Below are 15,559 nucleotides of genomic sequence, written 5' to 3'. Positions count from 1 at the left end.
GCGCTGGAGTCGAGTTATTACTAAAAAATCGTATTTATGGTGGATTGTATGTACTGGTAACGTGAAGGGAAATATTTCTGTGAAAAAATTGCCCGCTAGGTGGCTGTGGAGTCAAGTTATCACTAAAAATCGTATTTATGGTCGGATGTGCCTCATAATCGAGATATATATTTGTAACGGTATGGGCAATACTAGTGCAAAAACAAAGCCGCAAGGTGGCGCCGGAGTCGAGTTGCATCTAAAAATCTTCAAGTGAAGTCTTTCGGAGACACTAGAGATCAAAGCCAAATTACCCCCGTAAATCTACCGCCATAACCATTGCTGTCCTTTTTTTACGGCGACAGAATAAAGAGAGTTCTTGTTGAATGCCTACAAATCCGTGGTCATAAGCAATAACCGCCTAAGTCGAAAAACCTGAATTCGAGAAAAAACATTTTAAACATTTGGATTGTAATATTAAGCTTATTGGGAAACCAAAATTTGTTCGTCTATAACTTTTTAGATTGGCTAGCTGGATTTCTGTGGACCTAAGATACTCTCCCATTGTGAAATTAACACCAACTATAAACTTATAATTTTTATTTAGGCGTAACCTTCTTCACTGTCTGCCTTGCACAATATTGTAAGGTACTGTGAGGAATTATTTATATTAAGGTTTCATCATCAATTTAAGTGAAACAACTTTTTTCCCCTTCTGTTAGTTTTCTTGTTTTTTTTTTCGTTGACCGTGTTATATGAATCACTGTAAATCATTTTTAAAATATCTTTTGTAGTTTCGTTGTCAATTGAGCTATAAAAAACGCACCGAAGGCAGCCTTTCTCTTATATGTATTGTTCAAATTTTATACAATTGTTAAAAAACTTGCAAGTGTTATCTGAAGAACACTTGTTTGCTGATTTCAATTCTCCTATAAAAGTACGTCGGCGCAATTGTTTGACTAGCAGTTGTTTTCCGTTTTCAAACTCGAAATCATCAAGTTATAAAAACATGTTGTTCAGGCATTCCTTCGTGTTCCGTAAGTTCTTAGGTCGCGATATATGATTTTCCTACTAACTTGTTGAATTCTAGTTTTTGGAGTTGTGCTATTAATCACTATAGCAATGACTCAAGCCCAGCCTGAAGATCCAGAGGGTGGTGGTGGTTATCGCCCAACTTGGAGACCTACTTGGAGACCTACTTGGAGGCCTACGCGTCCAACTTGGAGGCCAACTAGGCCGTGGTAGGAGACCAAGCTTCTAAGTGTGCTTCACGCAGTATTAACTGCCAATCAAGGCCGCGTACTAGTAAGTAGACTAAATTAAATACTTCATATAATTTGAAAATTCTATACTTATTACTGTCTTCTCCTCTATTTTTAGACTGGTTTATAACCAGGCAAAACTGTTGCGAGAAGCTAAAAATTGGAGAACCTGCCGCCGAATGTAAAGATTAATGAGACACAATGATTGACAGAATGTTAACTGATTGATTTCAAATATGACTATAGTATATATGCAAATATTTAATTTTTCAAGAACTAATTTTCGACCTCAAAAAGTTCAATTCACTTTTATAAAAAATGATATTTCTTCCAATAAAATTATGTGACTTCATATGAAACCTACTTTGTTTTAAATACAAATACAAAAATTATCAGACCGATCATTTAGTAGAAAATTTAGCTATATGGCTAAAAAATGTCATTTACTTGATGTCGAGATCAATTCTATATTGACACTAATGAGGAGGAAATGCCTCCTAACTGTATGCTTTAATATTGACACTGAATTAAATAAACGTGCTAAGCGGCAGTTTTGGAATAAGATTTATGTAGATTAAGATTCATACAAGGAACAAGCTAAAGATGAGTCTGCAGTAGAAGAAAGGAATAAACACTTAATATAATAACAAAGGTGCGCAGTGGGAAAATGTAATGTATACATAAATCGTATAAATAATCAGTAAAACAACCCTTGTAATGCTTTACTACTTTTCCGACTGGGTGGGTGTGAATGTGTAGATGAAGTAAATAATTAAGACAAAGATCAGTATTTAGGTAAAGGAAAAGATAAAAATGAAATTGAAAAGATAAATATAACCCTACACGAAAAGATAAAAGTAAAGGAAACAAGTAATTCTTAAACAAAAATCACCACCGAAAATTTGGGATTGCCGTTAATTTTTTCATGATCAAATAATCGGATCTAAACCAAATTAGTATGGGACCACCTGTGAGACACTACCTTTCTGATAAAATTTTGGAAATCGGTTAATGTTGTCCAAAGTTGTGCGATAACATATATTAAAAAAAATAAAATAAAAAATATTCCGACGAGTGATAACCTTCTGCTTTTTTGGCAGTCGGAGGATTTTACGTGTAATTCTAAGCAAATTTGTCGAAGAAACCAGGGATCTAAAATCAAATTGGAGTTTGCCAAACTGCGAAAATAAGTTTCGAAGAAAATTTGAAAATCTTCTCTCTGGTGGGAGTTTTAAGAAAAAAGGTAAGCGCATGGTTTTATACAAAACTTAAGCACTTCCTTTCTACACTACAGCATATCTATTTATATTAGAGTAGTTAAGCAAATTTTTTTGTTTGGAAATTCATAAACGCTACCTCAAATTATTGTTATTTGTGATAAACGCAGAGAAACATGTTTTTTTAATTAAAAAAAAAAGTTTTCTTAGAGGTCGCGCTGGTCTGATATTATTGGGGAACATTCCCTTTATTACACACCTGTCTTGGACAGTTAGAATGGGCCTAGTTCCCGAAAATATGCTCTCGAAAAGACCTTAGTAAAATTAGCACGTTGATACTGAACGATTTACGCCTTGCCATGGCTTAGAACTTGTTACCAGGGGATTTCTGGAGTTGCTAATTAGGAATCTGAAGTCAATTTTTCAAAATTCAAAATGGTGACCAAATTAAAAAAAATGCTTGGATTTGTTTGAAAAATAAATAAAATACGTGTCTCTTTTTTTATCACAAATAACAATATTCTAATGAACCCGATCTTAGGACAAACTAGTTTTGCCTAGGCTAAACTAGATAAGGGGCCACAGAATTTTTTTCGCAGAATACCTTGAAAAAATAACCCTCATCAGTCCAACTCCAGGTACGCAGTCCTAAATATTATTGCGTCCGACTTGTTTCCACATTGGACGGATATATTGGATCTAGGTAGAACTAGTTTAGCCTAGGAAAAACTAGTTGGCCCTAAGATCGGGTTTGGCCGGTGACATATATAACACGCGAAGGGATTTTTTGTTCAGGATAATAGATCTGCACCGTTCGACCGATTTTCAAAAGTGAGATGTCATATTAAAGCTCTTGGACTGTAGATGTGCAAACTAGTTTTAGTTTTTGAAAATAGTTGCCACTTGTTAAAAAATTAAATTCATCAAATCCGCACCGTTCGTTCCTAAATGAGACGTCAAATTAACAACCTTGGCCTGTAGATGTGCAATAAGGGATTACTTTTTAGAAAAGAGCTGCCACCTTTAAAAAATTTTATTCAAATTATTTAAAAAAATAAATCAAATGTTACACACTGGATATCAATCGAAATGGTTTTGAAAAGCCTTGTTTCTTACAATATGCATAAATGAAAATACTAGAATCATTATCACTGCACAGGACTCTGCTGGGTATTGGACCAAACCATTTTTTTAAGAGACTGAGTCATAGGTAAAAAAATAATTTCTCCGTTTTTCGATGTTAGCCTCCGAAATCGAGACATGGGCCTTCGAAGTTCGAAATAGGATCTTTGGTAAACAAATTATTTTTTATTGTTATATGTAAATAAGTACAAAAACAGTCGTAGACCGCCTCTTGCTCTTATTTAAATGGTTTATAACTTTTTTTTTGCAAACTTATATTACATATCGTCCCGTTTCTGCCTTAACCTCGTATCTACAATAGAGGTATTTTAGAGAGTGTAAGAAAAAATGCTTAATCTCTTCCCCTAGGATACAATAAACGCATTTTTTACTTAATATTTCTGGTTCAACTAACAGTAGTGAGTACCCTCATTAAATCTTTGTTCTATTTTCAGATAGTGTGACGCTTAAACAGCTGTTATAAGTGGTAATATTAGTTTCCCCAAAAATTGTAAATACGTGGTTAAGGCAGAAACGGGACGATATGCTATAACGGGTCAAAGGTCAGATCTTCGAAAAATTAAAAACCTTATATTTCAAACTATTTTGAACTAATTTTTAAAAAGTTAGTATCGTTGTAAACGTGATTAGACCCCCTTCTTTTTTTCTGCTATAGATATTTGTATACTTTGTATGTAAAAATTTTAGAAAAAACATTTAAAAGGAAAAAATACCCTTTTCATATATAACAATATTTTAAACAAACACATTACTAACCGATTTAAAAAAAATGTATCGTGTTGTTAACGCAATCAAATCTTCTTTCTTCCGATATGCGCATTTGTATACTTAATATATAAAGATTTTAGAAAAAACACTTAAAAGAAAAAAATACATTTTTTTATAAAAAAAAATAAATAAATCAACAAAGAAATTACTAACCGATTTTAAGAATTTGGTATCGTTGTAAAAGATTGTATACTTCGGGTATAAAAATTTAAGAAAAAACACTTGAAAGCAAAAAATACCTTTTTTTATAAAGATAAATATTTTAAACAAAAAAATACTAACCGATTTTAAAAAATTGTTATCCTTGTAAAGGCCACAAAATTATACTTTCTTAAACCCCAAAAATTTCGTTTTATATACACAAAAAAAATATAATTAAAAACATTTTTTCCCAGTCCTTTCCCACTCCTGCTATCTAGATGAAAGACTGGCTACGCCCTTGTATACAAAACGATTAAAGTATTTAAACCCTAGGTATATCATACGGTCAGTTTTTTCTTTTTGAGCGCATATATGGTTCCATAGTAATGATTCCAATATCTTTATTTATGTATATTGTAACTATCAACATCTTATTAAGAGAAGTGTAAAATTTTTGTATCTAAAACTAATAAAGTTAGAAGGACGAAATTCGAGGATGTGGTAGTTAACATATTAGTCCTTGACATATATTTTTTTCAAAAATAAATATTTGAAATTTCCAAGGATGTTCAAGAATAAAGTTTTAAAAGGACATTTTCAATACTTATTCGTCCTGGTGCACCCACAAATTAAATTTTTTTCTATTCTACAGAATTTTTACTTTTAATTGATACCAATATTATTATTCTACAATGTACCGAATCTTTTGACAATTTTTTTATTCAATCTTATTATAAAAAATTTAAAGTCCTTTAAAAAAAAATTCGTCAGAGAGAAAAACTAAAAACGCAGTTTTACTATACTTGGCCCTCAGTTTTGTGAATATATTGATTTTTTCGTGTGTAAAATTGACTGTCGCACGGTGTATTAATTGAAGTCGCTACTTTAAAGCCTTTGTACACTTATTAAAAAACATTTGCACATAATGGCCCTATTAATCAGAAATAAAGTACGTTTAAAGAGCCTAATAAAATTACATTTTCATACATTTTTCAATGCATTAAGCTTTTTTAAAGCTACATAATTTTTTATGGATAAGGCAATAGATATTTAATTTGTATCACTGTTATCAAACTTTCTTTTCTCTTGAATAGAAAAACCGAGCACACAAGCACCTTATACAAACGACAATTTAAGTACATACATATGGGTATTTCCTGGGTTACGGACGCGACATTCGTACGACTTTAGAGTTAAATAAATCATACGAAAACTGAAGTCACTTGTAAAAAAAATTTGCTGTTGTGTAGCTTTTATACCGTCCTTTGGTTGACAAAAAACTAGGTGCACTTGGAACACTGAAGTCGAGAAAATCGATGAAAGTAGGGCATAACGGACGCGACAAAAACAGAAGTGATTTCAGAGTACATGTTAAAACTAAGCAAAACTCAGCAATCGTGTAAGGTTTTCCTTTATTAAACACTCTTTAAATAAAGTCTAATTATGGACCGTCACAACCAATTCATTTTTAATCAGAATTTCCGCCCATACAATATTTTTACTAGTAACACATACTAAATTTAATTTTTTATTTAATTTTTTTAATTCTTCTCTCCACAGTTTATCGTTTTCGAAACCTCTTTTCGCCATCTGAATACGAAATATAAAGTTATAAAGCCGTTTAAATTCATTTACTTGCATTTTCGGTTTACCTTTTTTTAAAAATGCCCATATGTATGTACAACGGAGGATGTGGAACTGCTGATGATAGGAACACAGAGAAAGGAAACTAGTTTTAATATTTTTATATTTTATTTTCCGATTTCCCATTAATACCAGCGACGACACTAACCAAGAGTATTTTGCGCGCCGAAGATTTTGCAAACACAGGAAGATACGTGTGTCGAGATTTCGCAACCATTCATTCCAGTGGATGTGGAAAGCATGAATACATATATTTTAAACTGAAAATAAAAGAACACAATTTAATGAAACTGGGATTCTAAAGGGTTCAAAATCGATTTGTTTACCATTTTTATGCTCGCTTTGTAGTATTGTCCAAAATTAAGCAATGAATAAACGCGGACAGTCTTTTCACCTTAAATGTATTGTCACCAATTTAGACAATGGTAAAAAGACTTGCAAGTGTTATCTGAAGATTACTATGTTTCCTGATGTCGATTCACCTATAAAAGTGCATCTGCTCTGTTGTAAGACCATCAGTTGTGCTCCGTTCTCCAACACCAAATCATCAAAGCATCGAAACATGTGGCCCAGAAATTTCTTCGTGCTCCGTGAGTTCTTAAATCGTTGTACATTAATGATTGTCCTACTAACTTTTTGAATTCCAGTTTTTGGAGCTGTGCTTTTAATCACTATAGCTATGACTCAAGCGCAGACCGATGAGCCAGAAGTTCCTGTTGACCCAACACCGGAAACTACGAGACCTACGCCCCCCACTAGGAGGCCAACGCGCCCAACTAGGAGACCAACGCCACCAACTAGGAGACCAACGCGCCCAACTAGGAGACCTACGCCCCCCACTAGGAGACCCACGCGCCCAACTAGGAGACCAACGCCACCAACTAGGAGACCTACGCGCCCAACAAGGAGACCTACGCCCCCCACTAGGAGACCCACGCGCCCAACTAGGAGACCAACGCCACCAACTAGGAGACCAACGCGCCCAACTAGAAGACCCACTCCACCAACTAGAAGACCCACGCCACCAACTATAGCACCATAGTAGCATACATACAAATTTTTAATTTTCTAAGAGCCAGTTTGCGCCATAAATATGTTTAATTAATTCCTTTAAAAAATAGTTTTTCTTGTAGTAAAATTACGCGATTTTATATGCAACCCAACCTACTTTGTTTTAAATACAATTTTAACCAAACTTTGTTTAGTCATGTTTTGGGTTGTTTATTTTAAATTTCACCACATAATTTTGAAATTTAGAATTGTGGATCCCAATGGCCAATAGTGTAGTGAAGTATTACTGGTAACCATTAATATATTTTCAGCTGTTTTTTGTTATAGAATGTGATAAATCGGGTCAATGGCAATAATTTCTTTCGTGCTGGATTTTCGCCCATTTATTCAACTGTCTGTGGTTCAAAACGCCATTGAAGACACGAGGCTTGAATGTTTGCTACAAATACTTGATGTTGATGTACATCAATAATGGGAACTGCTACAGGAATTTATTTTTAAGAAAAAAATTGTGTGTCAGACTCACAGTCATCTGAAGTATCCAATCTAGGGATGTTGCGAATGTGGAATTTTAGACATCCGTGGATGCGAATGTGGATGCGGATGTTTAAAAGCAAACATCCGCGGATGCGGATGTCAAATATTTTTAAGAAATAATTTAGGTAAGTAAATTAGGTGATTTAGGTAAACAAAAAATGGAAAAGTGAGTAATTTTTAGGATTTTTTTTTTATTTAGAACTTAAATTTAAAAATTGGAAAACTGTATTTAATAAAAGTTATGTTGTTGCCTATTCGGGTTACAGCCTGTTTCTTAAAGGGTCGTAAATCAAAACTACTCGCTCGAGGCGACAACCCTGAAAAAGTTTAAACAAAATTGTAAATTCTTTCCGATTGACGCCGCACGAGTTGAGAGGACTTTCAGTTATATTTATTTGTTTTTTTTTTTTATTGCGGTGCAAATGTCGGATGTGACTGACTTTCATCTTCACGAACTAGCGTTATGGCAAGATCATTGTTTAAACACGGTTGTTTTCCAAAGAATTCTTAATTATGGCAAGATCGTTGTTTAAACACCGTTAGATTCCAAAGAATTCTTCATTCGCATTCTGTTGGTGCTTTTAGAATTTGGAGAATCTATTTTTTAGCCTTTTTCGATTTTAGCTTTTGTAATTCATTTTTAATCCTTTCTTCTGTGTCTGGTTTGAAAATGTGTGCGCGGTTCTAAATAGGTGGAAATAGCAAATAAATTGTTAATTTTTCAGGAATGAAAATTTCAAAGAATATTTTGTTTTTAAATTAAAGTCGTGGCAGCCAGCCGAATTAGTTTAAAATTTTGTTATTTCGTTAAAAAGGCACAATTAATTACTCACCGCTGTCGGTACGAAAAGCCATCAAATCCGTTTTGTTGTTGCATTCCATGCGCTCAATGTGCTTTGATATTTTGAGGCAAATAGACGCGAATTTTCAGCATGTCGTTAATATAGTATGGAAAGGGCGTAATTCACATTGTCGCTTAAATGCAAAAAAGCCACAACTAACTAAAATTTTTTCTTTGCATAAAACGATGTAGGGACTTTTGATTCGATGAAATGCATCATAATCAATCAAAAAGTGAATTTTGGATTTTTAGTTAGTTACGGCCTTTTGTATTTCAGCGACAATGTGAGTTACGCCCCTTCCATACTATATTAACAATATATTGCACGCCAAGTCCCACTCCTCAATAGATACTAGTATTTTTATAGTAAAACCGGTCAAAATGATTTGGTGCGTTTTTCTGTTAAGCTAAAAAGAAAATACGGAACTTAATCATAAATAATAAGCCGTTTTATGAAACTAAAATTAACACACTTATCTAAGAAAAAGTAGTAAAAATACAAGCGATGCATCCAGTTTTTTCAACAGACCTTTGACAAATAATATTCGATAGTTACATAATTCTTACGTAATTAAAGGTTATCCTTTACCGCGCAAATTGTCGATTCTCTTTATAGCTAGACGTTGAAAATTTCCGCCGGAAATACCTATTGAAAGATCTTAATAAATTACTAATTACTGTTTATGAAAGGAGTAAATTTTTATTAAATAAAATTTGTAAATGCATTGCAAGGTAACACGAACTTGTAATTAAATCCTTCCGGCTAACGCTTTTGAACCAGTCACTAACCTGAGGCACTTGCTGAATCAGTCGCTTAGTTTTTATTCATATGGCCCAATATGTTTTACCGCATTTCTTCTTTTAAAAGGCATCGAAAAGGTGTAGCAAATTTAAAAAATTAAGAAAAGATTTAATTTGGACGTATGTACAAACAAAACACCGCGTTTCAAATTCTTCCTAACCTCGATGAGTTAGGAAGAAATGAGTTTAAAAAATCCTGGAAAAGCAAAAATTGTTTTTATTAAATACAGCGGCTACAGCGGAAATCCTGGCAATTGGAAATTTTGACTAAATTTACTTGACTAATGTAGAAAAGAAAAACATACTTTAATAAAAGTGTTACGCATGTAAGTATGAAAAACTAGTTAACTTACACTTTCCACACCCTAATGACAAACTTGAATCGGGAATCGATTTTCTAACCACTTAGCTCGTGCTTTCAGCTACAACTCATAGGTCAGTGGAAAACAAATGTTCATCCTTTTTGAGAGTCCATTCGAATTCCAATTGCAAATATTTTTTAAATTTTCCTACAAAACGGGGGTCTAATAAAATATTTTATAGTCATTTGAGGCTCAAATTCGCATCAGGACAAAGGATTAGATAAGCAGGTAAGTCAAGCTAGGTTAAAGGATAATTTTATTTCTGATATTTCAAAGGACTTTATATTCAGCATGGCAACAATAAAGAAATACCGGACAGTGTTTTTTATGGGCTCCTACCATGTCCAAGATTTTTTCAGCTTGTCACGTGTGGTTGGTAATCGGAAAAGTTCCTATCCGGATCTATTAGCGAGCTACCAGGTGAACAGAAATATAAGATGAATACTAGAAAAGCATCCAGACCCACAAACATGTCCGCTTCTTTATTTATTTCCAGCCGCAAGGTTATGGCAGCAAACGTTCGTAAAATTTACTTCTGTCGCTCCTTTATTTAGTCTGTTGCTTAATAATCCCATATATATATGTACATACGTACGTACTAAGTAATGTACATATTTATAAAGTTAGTTCAGTTATTTTCGGGCTGTGCTGTTTGCCTCTGTGATGCAAAGAAAAATAAGGAGAAACAATCTCCTATGTGTTCTAAGGGCGGCTAATATTTTAACACACAATTTTGTAAATGTTGAAAATCAAGATCGATACAGATTTGCCAGCATGCAACCAGACAAAAAAGGTGAAAAAAAAGCAAAACAATTACTAGGGGAACAGAAATCAAATTCACCTCAGACAGCCATTTTACTAGGCGCCCATAAGAAAGAAGCAGGCCACTATTAAAACCTTCTTAATACAAAATAAAAAACGGCATATACGTACTTTTATCAGCGCCTGATACAATTTTATATGCTTATTGGAGGTGTGGACAGTGGCTGCTGGCAGGCTGCCAGCAGCCACTGTCCAATTCATTATAGAAGGCCATTTTACCAGGTGCTCATACCGAAATAGCAAGCCTCCACAAATAGCTGGACCGAACCCCCATATTCAGTTTAATGAGCGTATGTTAAATTTGTATATAATGGAGTCAAATTAAAAACTCGTTGGTGAAGAAAGAAAAAATTTCTACATAAAAATAATGTCAGCAATTACCAGGAGAACAGGAACAAAAATGTGGCATTGGCATCAGCTAAAAAATATTCGTTCCATTTACCAACTCATTTCAATAAGAGTTTCGGTTCCATGATGTTCCTTATATGCATATCATATAGAGGGCGTAGTAACTCGGACCTAATTATTAAGTAGTGAACTATGTATACAAAGAAAAAAAATAACCGGTCAAGCTTGACCTTCATGTGGGTTATGCGTGCCTGGTTAAATTAGTTGGAGACGTAATATTACCGGTCACGCAAAAGTCATCATCGAAAAATCTTCCGCTGGTCCAGTAATACTTTCATGCCCGCCTAATAATTTCGGATATGTGGTGGGCATTATCAATATGGCGACATTTTTTTTTTAACAATTTTGTAGTGTCGTCTAATTACCAGGAGAATAGAAATTGAACGCAGGCAGGCTGGCACTCTTGAAGCGGCAGTCCGTCAAACTTTTCACCGAGAGCCGTACACATACCCGCTCGCAGGATCACCAAAATATACTCGTTCCATTTACTGGCTTGCTCCAGAAGAGTTTCGCTTCCATGATATTCCCTATATGCGTACTACATATATAGTAGAGTAGTAACGCCAGCCCAAGTTAGTATATAGTAAACTATGATCAAGGAAATACATATGTAGAAAGGGGTAAAGGCGACCTCCATGTAACTAATGCGCGCCTGGTTGCTTGACTTGGTTTTTGCAATTTCCAAAAAATGCAGACCAGATTTATTTGTATGCGCTCCGGATAATTCAATATGTGCCGTCTGAGAGGGGCGGTCACAATTTATTTATTTTTGTCGAAAGTTGTTCGAATAGTCAACAAATTACCAGGAGAACAGAAGGCAAGTATTTTATACCGCATTGTAAAAGACACGACCGAGCGTTTTTTCTGCCCCTTCATTTTTCCTGATTGCAGGATCACAAACAAATACTTGTTTCGTTTTCTTATTTATTCCAGCATAGTGTTTTACGTTCATGATGTTCCCTATGCATTAATAAATACCAAATATGCGCATAAATGCATCCATACATACGTACATATGTGTACATACACATACATACATACATACTTACGTATTTATGTAGTTAATGTGGTAAATTAGTTTCTGGTGTGGTGAGCTGAACGAAAGAAAAGTCGATCGTTGGCGATCTACATATGCGCGCTTTTTGCGCGCCTGGTTGCAGGACTTGCTTTATATATATGCCTAACAAATTTCCCAGAGGAAGAGGGGCACGGCCCCTACTCTCGTCTTTCATGACATCGTAGTTAAAAGTTTATTTATATATAAGCTTATTATGTAGGTTATTTTTTTTGATGTTTAAAGTAAATTTTTTTTAATTTTACGGAGTCATTATTAAAAAAAATTAATAAATTAAACATTCAATAATTTGTTTCCATAATTTTACACAACATTGGGTACTTACAAACTTCCTCATACGTCGAAATTGTCAAATAACTTCTAAAGAAATACATACGTAAAATAAGGTTTATATTTCAATATTTATTAAATTTTTATTATAACTCGCTACAAATATATTAAAATTTTCAAGAATTGCGTATTCGTTTCTATTTTACACCCTAATGGCTTTTTTTTCAAGAACTAGTAAAAATATTTAATTTTTTCACAAAGTATATTTTTTTAAAATCCAAGTTTATGAGCTTATTGTTAAGTTTTAGTATTTTTTACTGGCTCCAATTTCTGTTAAGCAGTTTGATTCGAATTGTATGCATTAGGTCTGATATTCAATTCGTACTAAATCACTCAGGTTTCATTCATACATATGTATGTACTTATGTGCATATAACAGCCGCACTAAATTGAATGAAAAATCTAATTTCCTAATTGTCATCTTGCAAAGTGCGCGTGAATAGCACAAATCACCGTGCCAGCAAAAACAAGCGTTTCCATTCCACATGTACCTGTATTCAGTGGTCGTCCCGTTAATTTTCCGCGTGTTATGCGAGAGTGGGTTTATGTTTATTTTGTTGTAGCTGTAAGAGAAATTGAGAATATAATAATTAGCGTGCGCCTACACAGGTAGTAGCATATGCATATGTACATAAATATCAATATATGTATATGTACATATATGTGAATTTTCGTGTTGTCTGCAAGCTGGGACTTGACTAAAATATTAGAGAGAATTGAGATCTTGATTTGAGATATTACTCATTTTATGCCCACAGTACCGAAAAAACAGGTATGTAGAAAAAATATGTAAATTATATTAGGGTGTATATTAATATTGGTTATGTATATGGTGTAAATAAATATTGGTTATAAATACATACATACATGTAATATCAATCGAATGTAAATATGCAGTACGATTTTCCGACCACTTATAAGAAATGTTTTAAACTACATAATAGTGGGCCCATACTCTGAATGCCATAAATATGTATCAATGAAAGTTTTTTTTATGACCATTTACAATTAATACTTAAAACTTTTTAAACTAAATCGCATTGGAAAAATTTGGGAATTTAAAATCGAATACAACTGATTTGATTTATAAAGTAAATATAATAATACGTAAATATACATACAAATTTCTGGGACACTCAATGCCAAACGGATCATGATTAGGCAGCTACTTGTTATAACCAATCAAAGCGGAGTCATTTTAAAATTAATGTGTTTTCCTTCAAACTCTATATATAAAATGGCGGTGGATTAAAAAAAAAAATCAGGAGTTGGAATTATGATTCGTTTTGATAGGTGAACCTTTTCAAAATTCGACACTGCAGATCCAAAGGAACACATGAGTGAAATAGTACACAGAGAAAAAAGTAGTAAGAAGATATGAATGTAGTTTTCTCAATCTAGGAACGAAAATCTTAGTCATAATTTCAATAGAGAATAATTTTATACTTTCTCAGGGGAAACCAGAGACCGTAAATAAAATTTACATACATAAGTATATTAAAATTTTGAAATCAAAAACCAAGGTGTCGATAAAAATCATAGTCACTGTTTACTGTTTTCCGAAATAAAATGCTTAATCTTGCTTTGAGTCAATACATTTACTAATTTTACTAATTTTTCCGACACATGAACTTTTCTTTCAAAGTTTATACTGCTGGCGAATGTAAATAGGGATTAAAATTTAAAAGCTAATTAATACAGCTAAAGTAAAATCTGTGGAAAATTAACAATAAAATACTCTTTTCGCAAAATCTATACAGTACCCTTTTGTTTCTCAAAAAAACCTGGGTGGCAGTTATTCCATTCCAGGACATTTCCAAAAAAGTTTAAGTGCACCTTAAAATTACCAGAATCGAAACGGTAATAGCCTGAGGTACGCACTTTACGTTTTTTTACTATAATATGTAGCATATTTTAAGTGCAATGAATTATTTAGAAAAGGACGGCATTTATTTTTTATAGATCCTTCTTTTTCATAATAAATACTAAACATTTTTTTATAGATAGGCTCCTCTGGTCCTGATGGCCTCACATGTAAAAAGAATTTGTTTAGTTTTCTTTTAACAAAACTATTTATTGTACCCATGTCTTATTTATGGCAAATAAACGAGGTTTGTTTTTACAGTTTATTGTATAATAAAACGTTTTTTTTTACTTGGTTACTTTTAGAATTTACGCGTTTCCATGAATACCGAAAATATATTTTCTTTCTTATTATCCAAATAGCCCTTCGCCTTTCGAGATTCGTATGAAAACGCGTCCGCGCGCTTTCTTTACTAATTTTTTTTTCTATTCCTTGATTATTTAATTATATGCATCGGCATTTTCTTACTCTGACATGTCAACTGACAACTTTATGAAATATTCTTCTTGGTTGTATTAAAAGTTTTTTTTAGCGAAGGAACTAAGACTGCCAACGAATATTATATATGTATTTCTTAGTACGTATGAGTGTATGTAGTTGCAACCGTACATACAAATGTAAGCATTTCGAAGCTAAAGGGTTCAAAATTGATTTGTTTAACCATTTTTATGACTCGCTTTGTAGTATTGTCGAAAATTAAGCAATGAATAAACGCGGACAGTCTTTTCACTTAAATGTATTGTCACCAATTTAGACAATGGTAAAAAGACTTGCAAGTGTTATCCGAAAATGACTTGTTTCCTGATGTCGATTCCCCTATAAAAGCGCGTCTGCTATGTTGTAAGACCATCAGTTGTGCTCCGTTCTCGAACACGAAATCATCAAGGCATCGAAAAATGTGGCCCAGGAATTGCTTCGTGCTTCGTAAGTTCTTAAGTAGTGGTACATATGCATATGATTTTCCTACTAACTTTTTGAATTCCAGTTTTTGGAGTTGTGCTATTAATCACTATAGCTATGACTCAAGCCCAGCCCCCAATTGGGGGACCCACGCCCCCAACTAGGAGACCTACGCCACCAACTAGGAGACCAACGCCCCCAACTAGGAGACCAACGCCTCCAACTAGGAGACCAACGCCCCCAACCAGGAGACCTACGCCTCCAACTAGGAGACCAACGCGCCCAACTAGAAGACCCACGCCACCAATTATAACCACATAGTAGTATACATAAAAAAATTTAATTTTCTAAGAGCCAATTTGCGCCATAAATATGTTTAATTAATACCTATACAAAATAGTTTTTCTTGTAATAAAATTACGTGATTTTATATGCAACTTACTTTGTTTTAATT

The 15,559-nt window shown here is 33.6% G+C and overlaps 1 protein-coding gene across 1 annotated transcript; it reads left to right on the top strand.

Annotated features, from left to right (window-relative positions):
- Nucleotides 1–840: 840 nt before the first annotated feature.
- LOC108377641 (extensin-like) lies at nucleotides 841–15,470 on the top strand. Its single transcript, XM_017633915.1, has 2 exons — nucleotides 841–1,016; nucleotides 15,191–15,470. Exons 1-2 carry the CDS (start codon nucleotides 989–991, stop codon nucleotides 15,424–15,426), a joined length of 264 nt encoding a protein of 87 aa, XP_017489404.1. The 5' UTR covers nucleotides 841–988; the 3' UTR covers nucleotides 15,427–15,470.
- Nucleotides 15,471–15,559: the final 89 nt, after the last annotated feature.

The sequence above is a fragment of the Rhagoletis zephyria genome, unplaced genomic scaffold (assembly GCF_001687245.7).
Source record: "Rhagoletis zephyria isolate East Lansing unplaced genomic scaffold, Rhagoletis_zephyria_1.1 Rzeph_scaffold_12443, whole genome shotgun sequence".
NCBI lineage: Eukaryota > Metazoa > Arthropoda > Insecta > Diptera > Tephritidae > Rhagoletis > Rhagoletis zephyria.
The sequence above is the reverse complement of the archived record's forward strand: the minus strand, read 5'-3'. Positions and strand labels throughout refer to the sequence as shown.

What these genes read in the sequence shown, in the direction of transcription:
- LOC108377641 (XM_017633915.1), top strand. Translation starts at nt 989, where the DNA reads ATGTTGTTCAGGCATTCCTTCGTGTTCC. An exon ending in CAGGCATTCCTTCGTGTTCC is followed by an intron (nt 1,017 to 15,190) that starts GTAAGTTCTTAG and finishes TTTGAATTCCAG; the next exon opens with TTTTTGGAGTTGTGCTATTA.